The sequence below is a fragment of the Staurois parvus genome, unplaced genomic scaffold, assembly GCF_062004578.1.
Source record: "Staurois parvus isolate SC_StPar_1 unplaced genomic scaffold, SC_StPar_1.0 ptg000884l, whole genome shotgun sequence".
Classification (NCBI taxonomy): domain Eukaryota; kingdom Metazoa; phylum Chordata; class Amphibia; order Anura; family Ranidae; genus Staurois; species Staurois parvus.
In genome coordinates this window covers 727504-750504 of record NW_028318680.1, presented here as the reverse complement: position 1 = coordinate 750504, position 23001 = coordinate 727504, and the positions used below count along the sequence as shown (strand labels likewise).

Here is a 23001-nt window from a genome sequence, read left to right as displayed (position 1 = left end):
CAAAATCGGGGGCAGGTATTTTTGGGGCTGGGGAAAAAAGACATGAAAGTTTTTTTTTACCCTAATGCAGAGAATGCATTAAAGTGATACTAAAGCTAAATACTTTTTTTTTTTTTTTTTTATTAAGGTTAAAAAGTGTTTATTTCTATGTCCTCCCCTTACTTGTGTGACGGGGAGGGGAGAATAGATTTAGCACTATACATGGCTGCATTTCCTCTCCCCTCTCTTCCTCTTCACATAGGCCATGAATAGCCACTGGCTCCTGCTGCTGTCAATCAAATGAATTGATTAGGAAACTGGGGTGTGGCTCCATAGACACACAGCTTGGGGGCGAACAGACACTGTATGCCCCCATAGCAGCTATTTGCTATGGGGACACAAGAAGAAGAGGAGGAGGTGCCAAGATCACTGTTGGGGGACCTGAGAAGAGGAGCATCGAGGTTGCTCTGTGCAATACCATTGCACAGAGCAGATGAGTATAACATGTTTGTTATTTTATTTTAAAAAAACAGACTTTAGTAACACTTTAATGTAAAAAAAACGTTAGCTTTTAACACGTGTGGGGTCTAATCCATTAGCTCCAAATTTCTCCACATTACACCATACATAAGGCCCAGCATTTCAAAATTTATAAACTTTTTCAGCTGTCATTTGAAAGAAAAATACTCCACTTCCACTTTTATGATCTGATAGAGTCCATTCCCACCATTTGCAGTGTGGGAACATGTGTTCCCTAACAGTAAGAGTGTTTGTGCACTGTGTTTTGAAAAGCACCCCAATGCACGTAATGCAGCATGTACTGCAATGTAGTGCGGAACAACGCATGGTGTCCTGTGTGGTGCACTCTGAAGAAATGCAGCCTACATAATTTTTTTGTGCATTTTCAACTCAATGCACAAAAGCATGCATGTTGCAAAGAACTGCATCCTGGTGTGAATGGGCCCTACAGTAGTAAAGTTACTACCTGATGTGTGTCTATTCAATGGTAGTAACCAGCAGTTAGGTTAAAAGTACTAGAAACTTGTGTAGTTATTCATGCTTGCAGTTACTTTTAGTCGACCAGATGTGTCAGAGGGGCCAAGGTTGTTCTTGGAGTCAAGGCACAGAACAGAGAACCCAAGGTTATTAAGAGGGTGCATCGAAGGTGGAGCTGCATCTTGTTTCCCAATGGCACATGGTGAGAAAGACTGCCATGATTCCCTATGATCCAAACCAATTCTGAGCTTGGCTCGTATTCAAGATCGAGAATAATTGACTCAGTTCTGGCCAGGAATGAGAGTGATGTTTGACAGTGGTGTTACTGGTTTTAACAGAGTTTTTTTCTCAGAGGCTCTTATAAAAACTGCACTTATCCTTTAACCACCTCCCGCTCGCCATATAATGTAATGTCAGGCGCAAGGCGGTTCTCTTGTTCTGGGAGGATGTCATATGACGTCCTCCCACTCTAACCGCGCGTGCGATTCATATTGGTATGGATGTCATTCAAAATTTCATATGGGTACAGTGCTGCATGACCGCGCAATTGTCATTCAAAGTGCGACAGCGCTGAAAGCTGAAAATTGGCCTAAGCAGGAAGGTGGTATAAGTGCCCTGTAGGCATGTGGTTAATTTTCACCTGTGTCCAAAGCAAGGGCTGCAAACTGTCTGTAATGAAAGCACTTCAAGGTGCCAGTGTACAACCAAAACTTATTTCAAGAGGCCTTGGAGCACCAGCCCATCTCCTCGTGCCTACCCCTCATAAACTTGTCATTATTTAGTGTGTTTGACAGACTTAATGGCCAACATGGAGTTGTAAGTGTTGGGCGGAGACAGGGGTGTATTTACCACAAGGCAAACAAGGCGTTTGCCTAGGGCGGCATTTTTCAGGGGGGCAGCAGCATTTTTCAGGGGGGCAGCACTGTCCCCCGAAAGAAGGAAAGAAAGAAGGGACACAAGCAGCATGGGGACCAGGTGGCATCTGAGAGAGGCTGCATGCTGCTTGATGGTGTATGCAGACCCTTGTTCCCGGGGATGTCCGGAGCTGTGAAGATGAGTGTCTTATGTCTTGCTGGGGTGGGGGGGTTGCCAGTGTATGGGGGGCAGTGGTACAGTGGTAGTGGAAGGCTCTCTCAGGTGGGGGGGGCCAGGGTGTTGTTGGCCAATGTAAGGCTCTCTTCATGGGGAGGGGGGTGTTGGTTGGTGTCAGGGTCTCTCCGTGGGGAGGGGAGCCAATTTATGTGTTGACTAGGGCAGCACAAAACCTAAATACACCACTGGGCGGAGATAGGCCAGAGTGAATTCATTGCAGCCCAGGCAGAAGTCTGCAAAAATAGAGAGCCCAATGCTGCAATGTTCTTGGGACCTATGAGAACAAAGATGTAAGTACGTAGATGTGCTTACACCCGAGGTTGCAGTACTGTTCCAATTGTTAACAAAGGCACTCTTTTTCTCTGAGGGGAAATTCTATGAAACAGCAATAACACCTGCTGACCCCTTTGTGACATCTGCAAAGCTTCTGAGCCCATGGAAAGTGTGGAAATGTAACAAATCCATAAAGTAAAATGGTCACAGGTTGAGGGAATCCATCAAACCTATATCCAAACATCAATATTGCGCTCTTTTTTAATACAATCAGACTTGTATACAAAGGGGCAGGATGCTGATATCAGTGCCCTTATATGGACACATGACCAGATTTAGTTATTGACATCGACTAAATGTGGACATATGTCTATATAAAGTAATTAACATCATCAGCATCCTGCCCTTCTGTTAACATGTGCTGTCGGGCGGTGAAGAACCCAGCCCGCAGTAAACTGAGAAAAAAAAAAAAGCGCAACTTTGAAGTTCAGGTATAGGCAAGTTTGAAGGATGCCTTCAACCTGTGACCATATTATTTTATGGATTTGGTACATTTCCATGGTTTCCACAGGCTCAGGATGTTTGCAGACAGGAGAAAACCTCACAAAAGGATCACAAGCAAACAGGTTTCATAGAAATGTAGCATTTCATAGAATTTCAACTCAGAGGTGTGTTCGGAGAATGCCCAAGTTCACCTCTACTCACAGGGAAATGAAGATTATTTATAAATACCACTCCATTCAAGTAAGGGACTTCCATTTTTATTTAAATTGGCTTTAAACTGAGACTCCACTTACAAGTGCTGGACCCACTAAAGTAAGATTTCTGAGGAACTATACATATTAATTTCCTAATATTGACTCAGAGTCTCATGAACAATTGAGTATTGTCTGCAATGCTTTTTTTATTTGCAATAACATCTAAATTTTCAGGACAAGCTTTTGGGGTGTACCCCCTTCTTCAAGGTCCAAGAAGTACTACTGTATAGCCTTTTTCCTCCAAACACGACGAGTGAAGTTTAGACCAAAAAGTTCTACTTTGGTCTCATCTGACCACATGACTTTCTCCCATGCCTCCTCATGGAGTGGGAATGCAGACCCCTCCATGATTTCCAAGTGGAAGAACATGCAAAATTGCAGGGTGTTCAAATACTTCTGTTCCTCACTGTATGTGTGTATATATATGTATATATATATATATATATATATATATATATATACATATACACACATATACACACACACACTGTATGTGTATATATATATATATATATATATATATATATATATATATATATACACACACACACACACACACACACATATAGACACACACACTCAAACACAAAAGTTTGCATACCCTGGCAGAAATCTCCATGAAATTTTGCCATTGATATTAAAAGTGTGACTGGGCATGTCAAAAAACCTGTCTTTTATTTAAGGATAGTGATCATATGAAGCCATTTATTATCACATAATTGTTTGTTGGCTTCTTTTTAAATCATGATAAGAGAAATCACCCAAATGGCCCTGATAAAACGTATACATACACTGGGATTTTTGGCCTTGGTATAGACACACACAAGTTAAAATGGCAATTAAAAGTTAATTGTGGCTCTTTTAAATTGCAATTAGTGTCTGTGTGTTAATAGTAATGAGTTTGTTAGCTCTCCCGTGGATGCATTGATTAATATAGATATTGAGTCATGAGGAGCAGAAGAGAACTGTCAAAAGACCTGCATAACAAGATAATAGAACTTTTTAAAGATGTAAAAGGATATAAAAAGATATCCAAAGCCTTGAATATGCCAGTCAGTACTGTTCAATCATTTACAATTGTTTGGGATACAAAGAAAAACCCACCGGTAAGGAGGACAGGCAGCTCTGAAAAAAGACGGCTTGGTTGTTTCAAGGCACACAATACCACGATAATTGAACAAAAATTAGCTGCTTGGATCTTGAAGATGGGGGTTCACCCTGAAAGCATGCCCTAAAAATATGGATCTTAGTGCAAATAAAAAGGTATCATGGACAACTCAATTGTTTTTGTTGCAAGTGCACAGATACAGCTACAATCACCTCAAATATGGACAACATGACCAGCAGCCATATCCCCTCTTTTAAAACACCAGTCAGTATCAAAGACTGAAATGAATACTTTCTAACTAGCTGCAAAGACAAACATTTGTTGTGCCCTCAAACAATATTGGGCTGGGCCTCCCATACAAAACCATCAGATTTAACCTATAATAACTGTACGTTTTCGAAAGAAGGTGCTACAGAGACATCAGAGTCTCAAGCGTACTTATTAACTGTACAGAAGGTTACTAAGCAATACAAATGTTATGCCACAAGAATCCTGGGACTAGACAGCAATTACCTGCTTATATGACGTACAAATAAACAGTGAAAGTGACAAATATTTAAAAGACTATTTTCAGGTTTTACCTCTGAGACTTCAGTGACCAAGGCTCCGACACCCGTGTAGTAAAATGGATACAGGAATACAGGAAGTGGAAACAGTATCAAGAGGCCCAGAACACCAAGGATGAAATTGTGCCACACACCTGCATAAAAAGTACAATATGACCAATTTATTTAAAGAACTCTGTAGCTACACAAATATACAAAAATAATGGCACACACATAACATTTTGATTAAAGCCATTATTAAGGGGACACAAGAATACAGATACAATCAGTTTATACTGCTGCCTACAAGAGGTTTGGACAATGGCAAACATAAAAATTGTAAGCCAGCCCATGTATAATCTGTCCTCTACCCAAAATGTCTCAGGTTTGTGGAAAGCAGTACCAAAGGCAAGAGCAAAAAATGCATGGGGTGTGACTTGTGTCCCTAAATTGACTCCAAGAAAAAGATTTTACAGAAGTGCAAAAATGTATTTTATTTATCATCCAGTGAGGGACAAAGGATTTCAGATACAATCAGGATGTCCAAAAGCAGTCCAACTGAGAGGTATTAACAACCATTGAGAGGCCCATAGGCCCAAATCTGACCAGATGAAAGTTCCCTGCAAGACAAGAGATGTTGCCAAAGAGCAAGAGAAGGCCAAGGAGGATCAACCTGATGCACAAAACAGGGACATGAGATCATTACCAGAGAGAAATGACTTTTCCCCAAAGTAAAAAGCATTGAGCCCAAACCAGTAAGAAAAAAAAAAAAACAGGCAGAACAATATAAGCCAGATCTCTCGCATCGTTTAAACTTTTCACTCATCCACTTGTCAGATCTTCAATGCCAAGTACTGAATGTGTATATAGTGTGGGTGATCGCTTGCTGATAGCCTCTAAAAAAAAAAGGCAACAACTCTAAAGAAGAAAAAAAAAAAAAAAAAAAAAAAAAAAAAATCATCGATAAATCACCCGGAAAATGAGAAGTATATCGACTGTGAAAGAGAAGAGCGCAGCTTGATATGGAAGGAGGTCCCTGGTATACACATGCTGGTTTTTGGTTTTGACTTCTCTGGTTAGAGCAGTGGTTCTCAACCTGTGGGTCGCGACCCCTTTGGGGGTCGAACGACCCTTTCACAGGGGTCCCCTAACACCATCAGAAAACACATATTTCCGATGTGTAAAGAGCAGCTACTGTGTAGAAAGCAGCTGCTCTGTTAAAAGCAGCTACTGTGTTGAAAGCAGCAGTATTGGAGGTAAAACGACACTCATGAATTATAATTACTGGGTAAATAATTTTATGGTTGGGAGTCACCACAACATGAGGAACTGTGTTAAAGGGTCACGGCGTTAGGAAGGTTGAGAACCACTGGGTTAGAGGTTCAGAACGCTTTGGTCCAAGAATCCTGAGATTACTCTTTCTGCATCAGGCACATGCCACTTTTATGCCTGACAACGCATGCATTGACGTTCTATACGGAGCGGTTGAACGCCATTTGAACCACATTTGGAGGTCATGGAGGAGGCTGGAGTCGTTGCTTTATGATCATTCTTGCGCCAATTTTGACCACTCTATAACATGATGGTCAAATATATCTGGAAAGCCTACTTTGAGCAAAGAGTGGGATGATACGTGTTTCACATGGATAACGTTTGATCATCTAGCAATTGAAGATTCATGATCGCACTTTTTGATATTTTTTAAAGTTCTTTGACACTGGGACTTATTATTTTTTCACTTTCACAATGTTTTGCCTTTTATACTATTTTTATTGTATAGCAAGTGTTGCCACATCTGGCTTCACGGATGTTTAGCTAGGCCAGTAATTGTTCAATCATTGTTTTTTTACACTTTTGCACTACATTTTTATTTGTATGTCTTGCAATTTCTTTGTATCAGAATTTAATGTTGACAGATTACGATCTCTCTGAACCAGCGCAGATGTTGATGTTATATTTACAGAACAATATAACCTGATTAAGGAAAAGAAGACCCACAAAATGATGTGGTCAACAGAAACAAAACACTAGAACAACACCCAGGGGGACCTGGGACAAATCAAGTCTGTAGAAAGGCCCACGTCTTATCCACACAACCCTTAGAACTTAAGGATAGAAGTTTACTATACTAGGGTGAAAACTGTCCATGCAGAAAGTACTCTTGCTAATGAGATTTTCAAATAATATGAAAATCATTACAGAAGAGGAACCCATAGCAGTTGTGAAGTGGCCCCAAAAGCTGGTAGACAAAGCTATGATCACACAAACCCAGGAGGAATGTCTGGGGTTTAACAGAATCTTCTGACTTGCTACGGTCCACCAAAGTATCCATAGCCATGGAGTAAGGAGCAGGAAGCTCAGCTGCACAGCTCAGCACAGGTACTGCACAAGTGAAGGTATCTGGGGAACCTTCCTCACAAGGCTACAGACCAACTGCAAAAGGATGACCTATGCCCAGGCATGTAGGTCCTACGAAGTCCTCCTGATGCTCTATATCCTCAACAGGGGGAACCTACAGCAGGAACCAAGGATGTTTCACCTATTGACAATTCAGGGATGTGCAAAGCCCTCCAGTGATGGTATTTGCCTGCATAGCAGAAGATGAAGAGTTTCAAGGTGTACAGAACTCTCTTTGGTGTGGTGACTATCAGATGAGAAGAGCCAGATTCCAATGCCTAGTCCTAAGGAAAACAGTGCTGCTGAGGGCAGTAATGTTGGTGTTATCAAGCCTAGAGACCAGGTAACTTGTCCTTTCCAGAGGAGAATGCATTGCAACACCAAAGTGATGTCTAATGAAGTTTCAATCTAGGAAGCTGACTCAATGAAGGGTTCCTCAATGAAGAAGAAACCATCTGTTCCAGATATCCAGACTGGAGTTCCTACCCAGCAAGTGGGGTCTCCCTGGGACGGAAGGAAGAGACAACCCACTTACCCAAATACACGGATAAATTAATCCAAGGACAACCTGATCCATATAGGCAATGTGGATGTCATGCTCAGAGTCTAGACCCCTTGCAAGGGTGGGGGAGATTGAGGAGGTCAGAGCCCTGAGGGCAGGACAGAGCCTCCTGAGAGGGGTTCCCTTACTGCCCCCCACACCCTCAACCAGGGAAAAGGGGTAAATTCCCTACCTGTTGCCAATGGCAAAAAATAAAGTAGAGCTTTTTAACAAGGGTTTAAGATGTCCAGCCTCGTCCACTGACAAGTAGCTACTGATAGACATCTGCAAGGCCCTACCCAGTCTAACCTTGCAGGTTTCAGACCCTTCAGAGGAGATGTACTGAGCATACCAAAAGGAGGATGCCAGGAAAGGGCCCTGAGGACGAGTTCTAAGGAAGGGAGCGCGAGTCTGGATAGTGTACAACTCCAAAAGCTTGGACCATGATTTAACATGGGCAAGGACCCCAGGACATATGGAACAAAAATCAATCGGAAAAGAAGCAACATTTTCTGCCATTAGCATAGGAGAGATGGTGGGAAACCACTAAAAATGGTAGATGAAGGAGAGAGGTGGGACTATGCCAACCCATTTGAGGACCTTTTACACTGAAACATGAGCTCGCTCTATCCTTCAGCTGCACTGCTACTTGAAGTATTATGGTCAGGACCAAATAGGCCACATCCCCTAAAATATTCAAGTCAAAAACTCAGTGCAGGTAGCATCAGCATCCCATGCATGCAACCAGAGTTCTCTGCACATCTGTATGCACATTATTACCAAGTGAGAAAGGAAAACCCAGACAACTGGTGTTGACGAGGTTGGGGGCAGCCAGAGGTGAGCAGATCACTACAAGTGGGCAGTGGAAACAGACTGATGATTCACATGTTTCATGAAGAGCAGGATGGTGCTTCCTATTGGCTGAATAGGGGAAAAAAGCAAAGAGCATGCATGCACGTCACTGTACTCAGTGGATGACGTCAGCACTTGGTCCCACAGCCTGTGGCAAAACTGGCAGTATTGGGAAACTTAAAAGGTATTTCTGATGCTTCAGTCCAGCCAACCTTTCTCTTCTGAGACAGGGCCACAACCTTTGTCTATGCCACAGCTCTAGATTTGAAAAGAACTCTTTGACTAACACAGTGTACTTGAGTCTAGAAAATGCCGCAATGCAGAGCCTAATGCCCAAAGGTCACTTTCCAGGTTAGCCCTACATATCCAGTCAAGCGATGTCCATGTAGGCCTCCAAATCTAGTACTGAGAAAAAGCCAATCTAAAAAACAGCTATATAGAGATCAGCTTAAGCAGCGGAGTAGAGAGGAATCTTAATTGAAATTCCAGAGGAAAAAAATCAGAGAAGAAAAAAGGCTAGGAAGACTTTACTCAGCAAAGTTGAGGAAAATGCACCCAATCTTATAAGACACTAGCAAAAAATTGAGGCAATGAGGCTTGCTGGTTAGAGAAGGAGATACATGGATGCTGGATTACAATATTTCTGTTTGCCAGTGTCCAATCCTGCTGTAGGTTACAGTATAGTCTGACTGTATCTTAAATCACATTTCTGTAAAAAAATACAAGGAAATAAATTTTTTATCTTTTTTTTTCTTCTGAAGAACAAGACAATATTAAATGGATTCACCAAAGAGCTAGCATGCCATCTAGTGGATATTTGTATTCTCTGCTCAAAGGGAAAGGATTACAATTTTCTTTCCGTCTGGGTACACATTTAGTCTTGGTTTTGCTAAGTACTTTTCTGAAGCAACAAAGAGGACAACACATTTTTAGCTATTTTAAGGAATCAACAGGACATGATGGTTAAAATGCACACAACTGCTTGTTCAGTGATGTACTTTTGGTGCGAATCTCTGAACTACAAGTCCCTTCCTCCTAGATTGTAAGCTCTAACGAGCAGGGCCCTCTGTTTCCTCTTGTACCAAATTGTATGGTAACTGTTATGTCTACCTTCATTTTGTAAAACGCTGCGCAAACTGTTGGCGCTATATAAATCCTGTATAATAATAAGACAAGTTTCATCATAGCTGTGTGTGCATTTTAAGTATCCATCTATCTGGGTAAAACAAACAGATTAAACATGTATATCCAGCATAAGACATGCACTAGCTGTAGGACATTACTTAATCTGGAATTGCACAATTAAAATCTGCAACCATTCAGAGAGCTAAAGCATTTTACCATTTTTCCAGTTAAAGTGTTACTAAACCCATGACCCTGCATTCACTATACCTGGTCCCCCACAGTGTACAGAACATGGAACTGCAATTATGTTAGTAAATATAAACTGCTAAATACCTTTTCTCATCTGCAGTTAGAGCAGTCTTGTGACTGACTTCTATCAGTATTCAGCAGAGCACTGGTTAAAGCTTGTAGGAGGAGTTTTATTTTTACTCTAGGAGGATGCAGAACCCCTGAACCCTGTCTGGACAGTGGTGATTGGCCCTGTGCTGGCCACATGCACTATCCAAGAAAAAAAAAATCCTCTCTATCGATACACACCAAACTGAGCATGTGCAGAGTATCTTCACATCATATGTCTTATCAGGAGATAATAGGGGGGCACTGGAAGAATGGGAGGATCAGAGAAGTCAGGATCAAAAAGCATTTTTAAACAATGTGGAGGATTAACCCCTTAGGTTCCACAGTGAGTATAACAAGCATGCCTTACTGCATATACAGACTGATTTTACTGTTGTGGGTTTAGTAACAATTTAAGAGAGTACTATCGGATGGTGCAACCACAGATGGCCTTTTCCACAGGACTAAGGACTCTTTTGTGCTCATGTAACAATGGCCAACTGCAAAGCATCAGTACTTTTACATGGGAGGAAGGGGCGTGAACCACACATGACACCGAAGATATACTCACCTGACCAGCCGATCCTCCCTGCACAAGACTGGTCCTTTTGGCTCGTGCCACCCCGTGGTCCAGTGGTCTTGTAAATGGACTGCTCCTGACGTCAGCGCGGTCCATAGACAGGAACAGTCCACTGCTGGAACATTTTCCACAGGATTGGCGGGTCAGGTCAGTATGAACTTTGTACTCACCCCTAGAAAAAACAAGCAGCTGACCCATGTAGTGGGAGCACAGCCCCACTGCATGGTTAAAAAAAAATATGACCGGAGTTCTGCTTTAAATAGTTTCCAATAGTTCTTGTTTGGTCAACAGGACAAGAAATTAAATGACATCTTAGCAAGAAGTAAAGCTGGGTGCACCGGAATCGAAAATTGGCCAGTTCAGCAGGGACTTGCAGAATTTCGATCTGTGTGAAGCCCTCCCGGTTCGACAAAAGGCGACAGTTAGATCAGCTTTTGTTGAACAGTCCTGTTGGAAAACCTCCTTTAATCAGTGACTAAAGTGCCGATCAGTGTATTCTGACAATGGGGGGGTGAGTCCCTGCCATCACAATACACTGGCACAGTGGGGGGATTCCAGCATCCACCTGGCTTACATGGATGCAGGAATCTTTATTTTTTTCCCATTCAACCTGCTGGTTGAATGAAAAAAAAAAAAAAAGAGTAACTGTGTGCACCCAGCTTTAGGCTTTATATGTCACCTTAACGTGCTAACATGTTTTAGATGTGAGATGTTGGTGTTCTCGCCTATCCTGGCATGTTCCAGTTCCTTCTGGTGCATTCTCATAAAATAAATAAATATTATATAATTATATAATATTAAAATAATATCCTGACAGGGAGAGCTGGATCCCTTGACGATGGTCAAGGCAGGTGTGCATACTCTAACTCAGTTGCAGATACAATGATAGACACTGTCAGCAAAGGGCCCCAATGCAAAAAAATTTTTGAGCCCTGCTTCTTCATTTAATTAAGGGAAGCAATTACAGCATTATAAAGAATTCTTATCTGCCCTAAGGGCCGGTTCACATCAGAACTGTCCGGGAAAAGCATGTTCCGTACGTATTCCTGCACCACATTCAAAACATACTGCCTTTGCGTTCTGCTGCAGGTGCCAATACATTGTTACATAGTTAGTCTGGCTGAAACAAGACAAGACAAAAGTCCACCCAGTTCAATCATAAAACAAAAAAAAATTATATTCCTACACCTACAGTTGATCCAGAGGAAGGCAAAAAAAACAGCAAAGCATGATCCAATTTGCTCCTGCAGGGGAAAAAATTCCTTTCTGATCCTCCAAGAGCCATTCGGATATTCCCTGGATCAACTTTACCTATAAATGTTAGTAACCAGTTATATTCTGTGTATCTAAGAAACAATCCAGGCCTTTTTTTAAAGCAATCCTCTGAACTTGCCAGAACCAACTCTTGAGGGAGTCTATTCCACATTTTCACAGTTCCCCTTGTTCTCTGTGATGACCTCAAGGTGAATAACTCTTCCCCGAGTTCACTATATGAACCACTGATGTATTTATACAGGTTGATCATATCCCCCCTTAATCTCCTCTTCTTAAGAGAGAATAAATTCAGTTCCTCTAATCCATCCTCATTGCTGAGCTCCTCCATGCCTCTTATCAGTTTGGTTGCCCCTCTTTGTACTTTCTCCAGTTCCCCAATGTTCTTTTTGATAATTGGTGCCCAAAATTGAACTGCATATTCCAGATGAGGTCTTACTATTGATTTGTACAGGGGTAATATGATATCTCTCTCTCTGGAGTCTATACCTCTTCTTATACAAGAGAGGATTTTGCTTGCTTTAGAAACCGCATCTTGGCATTGCATGCCATTATTAAGCTTGTAATCTACCAGAACTCCCAGATACTTCTCCACCATTGATTCCCCAAGTTGTACCCCCCTAGTATGTATCATGCACACATATTCTTAGCCCCCAAGTGCAGAACCTTACATTTATCAACATTAAACCTCATTTGCCACAGAGTTGTCCAATTAAACAGTGCATTGAGGTCGGCTTGTAAGTTGAAGACATCCTGTAAGGACGTTATTCCACTGCACAGCTTGGTGTCATCTGCAAAGATTGAAATGGGATTTTTAATCCCAAACCCTATATTGTTTATAAATATATTAAAAAGTAAGGGCCCCAACACTGAACCTTGGGGTACATCACTGACAACCCTAGACCATTCAGAGTATGAATCATTAACCACTACTCTCTGAATACAATCTTTTAGCCAGTTTTCTAACCATTTACATACTGATTTTTCCACGCCCATAGACTTTACCTTACACATTAGCCATGTGTGGGGAACTGTGTCAAACCCTTTTGCAAACTCCAAGTATACCACATCCACCACCACCCCCCTGTCTGAGGTTTTGCTCACCTCCTCATAAAAAGAAATCAAATTTGTTTGACAACTTCTGTCTTTCATGAATCCATGCTGTCTGTTGCTTAAAATATTTTTTTCCAGCAAGAACTCATCTATGTGGTCTTTTATTAAACTCTCCAGTATCTTCCTAACCATAGATGTTAAACTAACAGGTCTATAATTACTTGGTAAAGGTTTTGACCCCTTTTTAAATATTGGCACCACATTGGCCTTACGCCAATCCAGTGGTACTATGCCAGTCATTAAAGAGTCCCTAAAAATTAGAAACAATGGCTTTGAAATGACAGAGCTCAATTTTTTAAGGACCCGTGGGTGTATGCCATCCGGCCCAGGTGCTTTATTCACCTTTATTCTGTCTAAATATTTGAGGACCATATCAATTGTGAGCCATTGTGGATCATCTGGAGCTGTGTCAATACCATGCCCATTATGGACAAGAGCTCCTCTATGCTCCTTTGTATACACAGAGCTGAAGAAGGTATTTAATAAATGTGCCTTCTCTTTGTCCCCAGTCACCCACTCTAGATTATTTTGTAAAGGGCCTACATGCTCGGACCGAACCTTTTTACTATTAATATATTTGAAGAATTTTTTGGGTTTGTCCTGCTATCTTTTGCAATCTGTCGTTAGTTTTCAATTGTTGTGGCCTTTATTTCCTTTTTGCATATTCTGTTATATTCTTTGTAATGTTTAAACAAACAATGATAGTGTTCCTTCATTTTTATATTTAATAAAAGTTTTTTTCCTTTTATCTATAGCTTTTTTAACTTTGGCTGTAAGCCACATAGGTTTGTTAAGGGCACCCCAAACGCAGCGTGTTTGCGGGCAGCAGTACCATGCGATCTGGTAGGGCACGCTCTTAAAAAGTAGTGCATGCACTAATTTTTGTGCAATCCAGTGAATTTCATCCCATTGAATGGACTGAAAATCGCACTACAGAGGAACACACAGGAATCGTACACGAATGTGCATTACGTGCCTGTGCAATTCTGGTGTGAACTGGCCCTGAATGTGAATAATGCCCAGAGCTACAGGATAGCAGGGAAGGAGTCCCAACAACCACATGACATCTCATGTAAATTGGCTCCTATATCCTAAAGGGTCTTTGTGCAGTTGCACAGTTTGCACATATAGTTCACCTTCCCCTATGCAGACATCTCACTAGGAAAGAGAAATAGGAAACTGTTAAGTGGTATAACTCCAGCACCTACTGAAAAAAAAACACCAACATTAAGCTGGACTGTCCTTTAAATTAGTGCTTAGGTCTACACTAAGTTCCTGGCAACTATACCAGAATCTATAACGTAAGCAGATGGTACTAAGATGGAACTCAAGAACCCAATGGAATAATAAACATCCTCTATATATTAGATTTAGTAGTTTGATGATGTATATACAAGTAAATGTCTGGCAGCAGCACTGAAAAACATATGGGATACCAAAAAGCACATACTTTGCATACCAAATGCTTTTGAAATTGCCATTGCTGAAATTGTTTCTGCTGTTTCTAAAGTTATGAAGTTATGTGGCACCATGTATAGTTAGCCTAATGCATGAAACCTTTGACTTGAATGAATTTAAAACATCCACCCTCCAGATGCCCTTCAATCCCACACAACAAAAGCACACAAGAAAATGTAAAGGTGCATATAAACCTTAGCTGAATATTTAATTTGTGAAAGCACTGTGTTTAAAAAAAAAAAAAAAAATCTGTTTTTTCAAATAAAATATAGTTTTCACCTTTTCCCATCCTTTTGTGCATCTCAGAGTAGCTGATGTCATGCAGCCTGTTTACACTCCTTCCTGTCTACAAGTTATACACGTCAGCGATGGCTCCTTGGCATTTTCCAGGAATATGGTATATACTTATGTAATGTGCATTAAAATAACCACTTGTAGTCTCCACCATAGAAGTCCATGTTATAGAGTGACAACCTAGGATAACAACTTTTTAAATTACCGTATTTTCCGGCGTTTAAGACGACTGGGTGTATAAGACGACCCCCTAATTTTCCAGATAAAACATAGGTTTTGGGCTATACTCGCCGAATAAGACTACCCCCCTTCCGAGGCAACTCCATTTAAAAACATCAGATTTTTTTAATTGAAATGGTTATGACTTACCGGCACTTAAAATCCTTCAAAATCCTCATGTTCATCCTCTGACATCATAAGTTCATGAATGACATCTTGTGATACATTTGTAAGACAGTCATCATATGGATCAAATTACAAATCAGATGGCTACCTCTGGATGTGCGGTAATACGATAGCTTCGGCTACATACAGTATACAGTACATATACAGCCCACTGGATGTGCGGTAATACGGTAGTTTCGGCTACATACAGTATATATACAGCCCGCTGGATGTGTGGTAATACTGTACATACAGTATACCGCGCTGAGCCAAGCTGGCTCAAAACAAATGTCCCTATGACAGATTAATCTGTCAGCCCGCTGGATGTGTGGTATATACAGTATACTGAGCCAAGCTGTTTCAAAACGTACGGTAATCAGACCGCTGGATGCGTGTATGTACAGTAGCTGAGGCTACATACAGTATACGCTGGGCCAATCACGGTGAGCGATGTATTCTACTAATGAATACAAAGCCTGCTCGGATTGGCTGAGGTTGTGACATCATCAGCCCACCTCTCTGACTCAGCCAATCTGAGCAGGCTTTGTATTCATTAGTAGAATACATCACTCGCTGTGATTGGCCCAGTGTATACTGTATGTAGCCGCAGCTACCGTACATACACGCATCCAGCGGGCTGATTACAGTAGGGACGTACCGGTACGTTTTGAAACCGCTTGGCTCAGTGCAGTATACTGTATATACCACACATCCAGCGGGCTGACAGATTAATCTGTCATAGGGACATTTGTTTTGAGCCAGCTTGGTTCAGCACAGTATACTGTATGTACAGTATTACCACACATCCAGCCAGCTTGACCCAAACAAACTCAAGGTTCACATTTTATACCCCGCGTATAAGACGACCCCCAATTTTTGGAGTATATTTTTAAGTATAAAAAATAGTCTTATACGCCAGAAAATACTGAGGGCAGTTCACACTACAAAAAGGCACTACGGATGCATTCCGGTTATGTTTTTGCTTACAGTTCACACCACACGCAGTTCCAGTGCAGTTTTGATGTAGTTTGCTATGTTCCAGTATGGTTCTGTGCAGGAAAAAAATGCAGGATATTCTACTTTTTTTTTATACACTGGAAACTGACTAGAACTGACTGCACTGGTGTGAACTAGGGCCATTGGAATACATGGAAAACACTGTGCATGCATTTTTGATGCACTGGACTGCATCTAGAGTGAACTAGCCCTAAAACATTGATGCTTATTTAGGAATTTAGTGATTGTGTTTACATAAACTGTAGAAGCGTATGAAGCTGTTTATACAACATTTACCTGCACAAAAAATCCTCAGCTGTTGGATAGGTGACACCAGCTGGAGATGTGTGGTGAAAAGATCAACAAATGCTCCAGGATACACCACGAACACGAACATCCCAAAGCCATTAAATCGGACCGTTTCTCTGCAGTGTGGGAGTTAAAATATTTTTTATTAGTAATCATCTCACATAGTTATGAATGTTAATGTTCCTTTTGACATGCTTCAGAAACCATTCTAAAAACAAGATGGCTCATAGATCTCACCGCACAGCAAAAATAACAACAGTATGAAACAGTAGGGGTCGATTTATTAATGGAATATAGACAGAATAACCAGCTAAGGCAGAAGTGAAATGCACATAAGGTACCTGTAGCCCCCTATATCTCCAACTTCCCACAATAATCGGATATATAGCATATTTCTGGACCCCCAGGAGCAAAGAAATGTGTTATTCCTGTCTGCTGTACCAATATACAGTGAGTATAGAAAAGAATCACCCCCCTTTAAAATAATCACATTTTACTGGTTTACAGCCTGAAATGAAGACAGACACAGTTTTTGTTTTATCCAGATGTTTTTACTTAACATAAAGCTTACCTGTAGGTAAAATGAATATAACGTGCACCGTTTAGGAGATATTCGCTGTTTGACAGCCGTCTCATGCGCTCTGAAGGAACGACATTCCCGTGCCATTCCTTCAGAACACTGTGTCCTGGCCCTAGAATTCTGTGCGCATGTACGGGAGTGACATCATCGAGGCTTCACCAGTCAGGTGAAGGAGCTCGTGAACTCGGAAGACCGGAAGATGGTGGAAGCCTCTGCAGCGAGGACAGAGTACCGCTGGATGGCTTCGTTTTAAGGTAAGTCCTTCCTATTGTGCTAGTATGCGTTGCATTCTAGCACATTATGACATTACTTTTTTTTTTCAAGCTGTGGTTTACTAACGCCCTAACCACTTCACACCCTTATGACGTACCTGGTTGAAATAGTTGAACATGGCTGCCCAGTACCAACATTTTTAATCGGCGATGAGCTTTAATGTAGAAGTGATCCGAGCGGCCCTACAGCCACCAGATCACTTCTACAGGATGCAGAAGGGGGCCCCTTGCCCTTCTTGCAGCTTTTACCTGGCTTTACCATGCATTGGAGAGTCTGGGACCACTGCTATAGGGTGTCCTGGAGAACACAGAGCGGAGGAAGGTACATCTGTACCCGCTGCCCCCACGAGATGTGAGAAACCGGAATCTACGAGGATTTTGTCACTTCTGGTTTGATTTGATGTGTACAGGCCGTTAACAGGCTTGTAAAGCATCTGATCAAACCTAACTCATTTTGATGCTTTTGAATGCGGAGGAGACATCCGGGGTCTAATAGACCACAGAACTCTAGGTAAAGAGTACCTGTCACTGCCCATGCTATCACAAGTGATGTTTATCCCTTGTGATAGCAATAACATTTATCAGAAAAAAAAGGCGCATTATTGTAACATGTTACACCTTAAATGCAGATATAACATGTAACATATTACAAAGGTGAAGTCATTCATCATAGCACAGCCGGAGTATGCCAGGAATGCATGCCAAGCTGTGCATGTGCATTCAATAGAAGACTGTGGACAGGCAGGTAAGTGTTTTTTTATTGCAGAAGGGACAATGCAAGTCTCTTCTCCAATAAAGCATTGCCTACTGGCAGTTTTTTAACATTTAAGTTTAGTTCCAATTTAAATCATCGGGCTCAGTTCTGCTTTTAAAGTCTGTCTAAAGCCAAAACATTTTGTTCACTTTGAACAGAGTAGGGAAGGGTTAAAACGGCTGTCAGTATTTGTTGCCATTTGTGTCTAATTAGAGAGATTTCATTTCACTTCCTATTCTGTGGGCTCAACAGGAAGTGGAAAGGTGTTTTTCCAATGCAAGGGAGATAACCTATTAGACATATGTGACGGAAACATGTGTTGCAATTGGAAGATTTCTCTGCTATTCCTGTTCTGGGGGCAACTCAAAATTTAGAATTTAACTTAACTATTTTCAATTAGGACAATTAGATAGAGTAAATCTCCGTAATGGAGACCCACAGAGCAATAAACACCTGACAGTGGTTATAACATAGACATTATTGCCATAAAGGTATAATGTATAAAATAATTATACTTACATAAACCCTAATAACAAAAACAAAATAAATGCTATTTTGGTAAAATTTCACTAGAATAACTAAAAACCTGAAAAAATAGGCAGAGAAAGAAGGTTTTAGTAATGACACAATCGCAAATAAATATTTTATCCTGTTTACACTGCTGGCCAACCGTGTGTTAAATATTCATGTGAATACAAAGACGCTCCGAGTTTTGCCCAGCACACAAAGGGGAAGATCGCATTACCTTACGGCTGCCACTCCATGTCCAATCTCATGTATGACACCACTGATGAAAATCGCCGAGAAGAAGTATGTCAGCTGGCTGATGGGAAGGTTTACACCCGGCACCTGTTCGAGTCAGTAAGGAGACAAAACATTAAATATGAGACGCTCCTATGGATACATTATTCTGGACAGAAGACCAGCTGAAATGACAAATGGATCTTTACATCTACACAGACAGTCTCCATCTGCATTGCTACAATGCGCTGAACAGGAGAGGAATTTCAAACATCAACATCAAATTATGGATACATGAACCAATTAAATACATATTTCACCTAAAATATAGTATACAAAGCAAACTGGAAATAAAAGGGCACAGTAGGTAAAAATCAAACTAAGAGATGGATTAACCTCTCACACCATATCTAAAGCTTCATCTTAGGCTTTTGAGGTTAAAATATATAAATTTAATATCAAACCAAAATTCGGATAAAAAAAGCACCATTTATTGCCATTACCTATTCAAGAAAAAATAATTCAAACCATTTTTTATTACAACTAGTACAAGTATCAGAACTAGACTGAGAAAGGGTAGGTCAATACTAGTCATCGCTCATGCTTTGCTACAGTGCTTTCAGTCCAAGGGCTCATGTACAAAAAGGGGGGGGAAGACAGGCACATGGAATAAGAAATCTGCAGTCTCTAGGCTGAATGTGGGATCAGGAGTTGGCGGAGGAACAAACGGTCTGAGACACCTGGCGAGCTGTGTGTGAAGCAATGACTCTGGAGTGGATGAGAAGAGAAATCTATGTTTGAGAAAGGAGCGCGCCGGTGCTCAGAAACGCGTCGCATGTCCATGATGTCACACGCCATCGCCGCTGCTCCCAAACACACAGGAATCTGCCAGGCTTTCATCTTCAGGCTCCAGCACACCCTGCTGTCCAGCCAGAGTCCACACAGACTTGCTAGGCTTACACTACAGCAGGGGTGTCCAAACTATGGCCCTCCAGGTGTTGAGGAACTGCAAGGCCCATGAGGCCTTGCAAGACTTGCAGCTGGAGGGCCACTCCTGCACTACAGACTCCATCCTGACACCTTTCCAGTGCTGCCTGCTGTCCAGCTGGCCATCCTGTTCCATGCTCCAGATAACAACTCCGGGCGTTGTGCCTCGTTTAACCCCTTATGAGCCTACTTTTACCTCCTACATGTGAGTGGTTTTATTTGTGTTCACCATTAAATATCTTACAGTCTACACTCAGAGGCGCTGTGTTTCTCTTCTCAAGGGCTCATGTACACCTGCTTTTACAGGCGTTGGAGTTTTTTTTTTCCCTATGCCTCTAAAAACTCCTTCTAGGCGGCAGGGGCGCTTAGAGGTGAAAAAAAAAAGAATATATTTTTTAAATATATTCTTCAGATTTTTTTTAACATAAAGTAATATTAACATATATTTTTATACATATTTGTAAATGCATTCCAAAAATGTAGATTTGTATCTTTAAAGACATACAGTATATTTGAAATGGATTTTTGAAAATATTTTTCATATATTTTGTAATAAAAACGCATTTCAGCATGCAGTATATATATTATTATTATTACATCGAGTTTATATAGCGCCAAAGGGTTTGCTCAGCGCTGTACAATAGAGGGGGGACAATACATGAAACAGTACAGCAACTACAAACAGCACACGAGGGGTTAGAGGGCCCTAATCTTTCGAGCTTACAATCTAGGAGGGAGGGGGTAGTGGTACAGGAGGAAGTGGCGGTGGGGGGTGGAGTGGTAGGGGGAATGAAGGAGGACGGCTGTTAGGTAAGGGTGGGGTAGGCTTCCCTGAAGAGGTGGGTTTTCAGGGAGCGCCTGAAGGTGAGGAGGGAAGGTGATATTTTATGTTATTTATATATTTCAGGTACTTATATAGCGCCGTCAATTTACGCAGCGCTTTACACATATATATTGTACATTCACATCAGTCCCTAACCCTCAAGGGGCGTACAGTCTAAGGTCCCTAGCTCACATTCATACATACACATACTAGGGCCAATTTAGACAGGATCCAATTAACCTACCAGAATGTCTTTGGAGTGTGGGAGGAAACCGGAGTACCTGGAGTAAACCCACGCAGTCACAGGGAGAACGTGGTGCCGTGGTTGGGATTCGAACCAACGACCCTAGTACTGCCGAGCGGAAGTGCTAACCATTTAGCCACTGTGCTGCCCATATATTTTGAAATATATTGAATATGGCCAAAATTGTAGCATTTCAAATATATGGCGATATATTTTGAAAGAATATTTTTTAAATATATTTCAAATATATTTTTCTTCCATGTGGGGAAGTGAAAGAAAAATACTAAGAAAGGTAGCGTTTATCCTTGAACTTAATATGTATTACCCCAATTTCCCTGACACAATACATAGTAATGTAAAAAAAGCACATAAAATGTTTCCAAAGACAAGTACATACAGCTTAACAAAATGTAGCAATAGCAATAGGAGAGAGACCTGCCCACACAAGCTTCCAATCTAGAACCTCAGTATTTATCACTGTACTTCCCTCTTGTGATAAATTTTATTCCTCCTTTAAGTGCAGATGGCTTAACACCATCCTTTCTCTAAGTATATGGCTCCATGCACACTGGGCATTTTAATGCAAAGTCACATTAAAAACATGAGTTTTTCAGCATTTTTGTATTAGCGTTTAGCGGCATTTTGCCACGTTTGCGTTTTTTAGGGGGGTTTTTTTGTAAAAAAAAAAATCCAAAAATGCTGGTTTGCCGCGATTTACAGCGTTTTTCAACATTAGAGTGTTTTTACAGCTACAAAACTCCTCTAGAAACCCACTAGTTCTGGGGTTTTTTTCAGCTAAAAAAACGCTGATTACAGTCTATGTGTACATGGACACATAGGATAACATGCTGGGGAGTTTACTGGCTGTAGAAAAAAAAACGCCAAAAACAGCAGCTGTAAAAACGTCCAGTGTGCATGAGGACTTATCTGCAACCAGGCAGTTCCATATCTCCAGATCCATCTGATACTGTTGGCACACTTTAGAGGTCAATGACATTGCTGTACTTCTGCATGAAAATTCATATATTTCCTGCTTCATTTACATTTTCATAAAGATACAGACAGCCTGCACAGTGTCATTTTAGCTTTAGGTGGCTTGCAACACCATAAAAAAGAATAGTATGTTGTAAAATTCAAATGACAAGTAATGAAGAAATAACTTGTGTACTTCAGTATTTAGTAGATCGCCTTTTCCGCACCTTTTGTATTTAGTAAAGGTGTGTGTCACTCCCATCTAAATATAAAATACGCTTAACTGGGCTTCTTTTTCTGCTTTTTTTCTATTTCTAACCCATTAATGCCAGCAGGCGTCTCCAATTTAAAAAGCTCATAATGCCCCAGGCTGGTAGGAGGGGCCCCCAATTGTGCAGCACTGTGATTAGCCATACCATGGTGACATCATCAGAAGCCTGTCCTATCTGATCATTAGTGGTTGATTGTAAGCTGTCTGTGACAGCTCAGTCACAGTTCTGGGAGAGACAAGGCAGCACGCCCCAGAAACAGACAGCAATGCAAATATGCAGTGACTGGACACTGAGCTCAACCACCCTGCCACCACATAGATGTGCATTGCTGTCATAAACGGGTTAATGTGAAAGATGTAAAAGATCTATGTGGCGGCCTAATGAATGGCTATCTTTCCTTATAACACTCTTTGCTGGATTGAAATGCAACATAGAAGACTATGTGCATTAAGTGTGTGGGGATTCTTAATACCAAAATGACCCCTTTTTGCAAAGTAGACAGTCCGACGTATTTCATAACAGGCATGGCGAGTTTTCTGAAGTTGTAATTTTTTTGTAATTTTTCTGAAAATGAAGAAATTGAAAAAAATGATTTTCACTATTTTTTTTTTTACATACTGTCACCAGTGCAGTACAGCGTCATCATATAACTGGCATGGCGGTGATCAGGGACACAAAATCAGGGACACAAAATATATAATTTTTTTTTATTATTTTTAATTTTTTATTAATTTTTTTCTTTTTTTAAGATTTTTTTTTTATATTGCACTATGACCAAAGTAGTATAATGTTACCATAGTAACATTGAACTACTTTGGGGAAGTGATCAGTTTTTTTTTTTTTTTTTTTTTTTTTTTTTTTTTACACAATTTGCTTATTGCAAAGAATTACTTTGCTATAAGCAAGCATTTACCTGAATGACATCGATTCATTCAGGGTTTTTTTTTT

General features: G+C 40.9%; 1 protein-coding gene across 1 annotated transcript in view; it reads right to left on the bottom strand.

The window, feature by feature from the left end:
• The window catches only part of MBTPS2 (membrane bound transcription factor peptidase, site 2), a 95686-nt gene that overhangs the window by 53310 nt on the left and 19375 nt on the right, over window positions 1–23001 (bottom strand). The window contains exons 4-6 of the mRNA XM_089656057.1: window positions 18760–18863; window positions 16397–16524; window positions 4788–4906 (exon numbers count right to left, since the gene is read on the bottom strand). Of these exons, the coding sequence (XP_089512183.1) occupies window positions 4788–4906; window positions 16397–16524; window positions 18760–18863 (351 nt within the window). The remainder of the gene's footprint in view (window positions 1–4787; window positions 4907–16396; window positions 16525–18759; window positions 18864–23001) is intronic.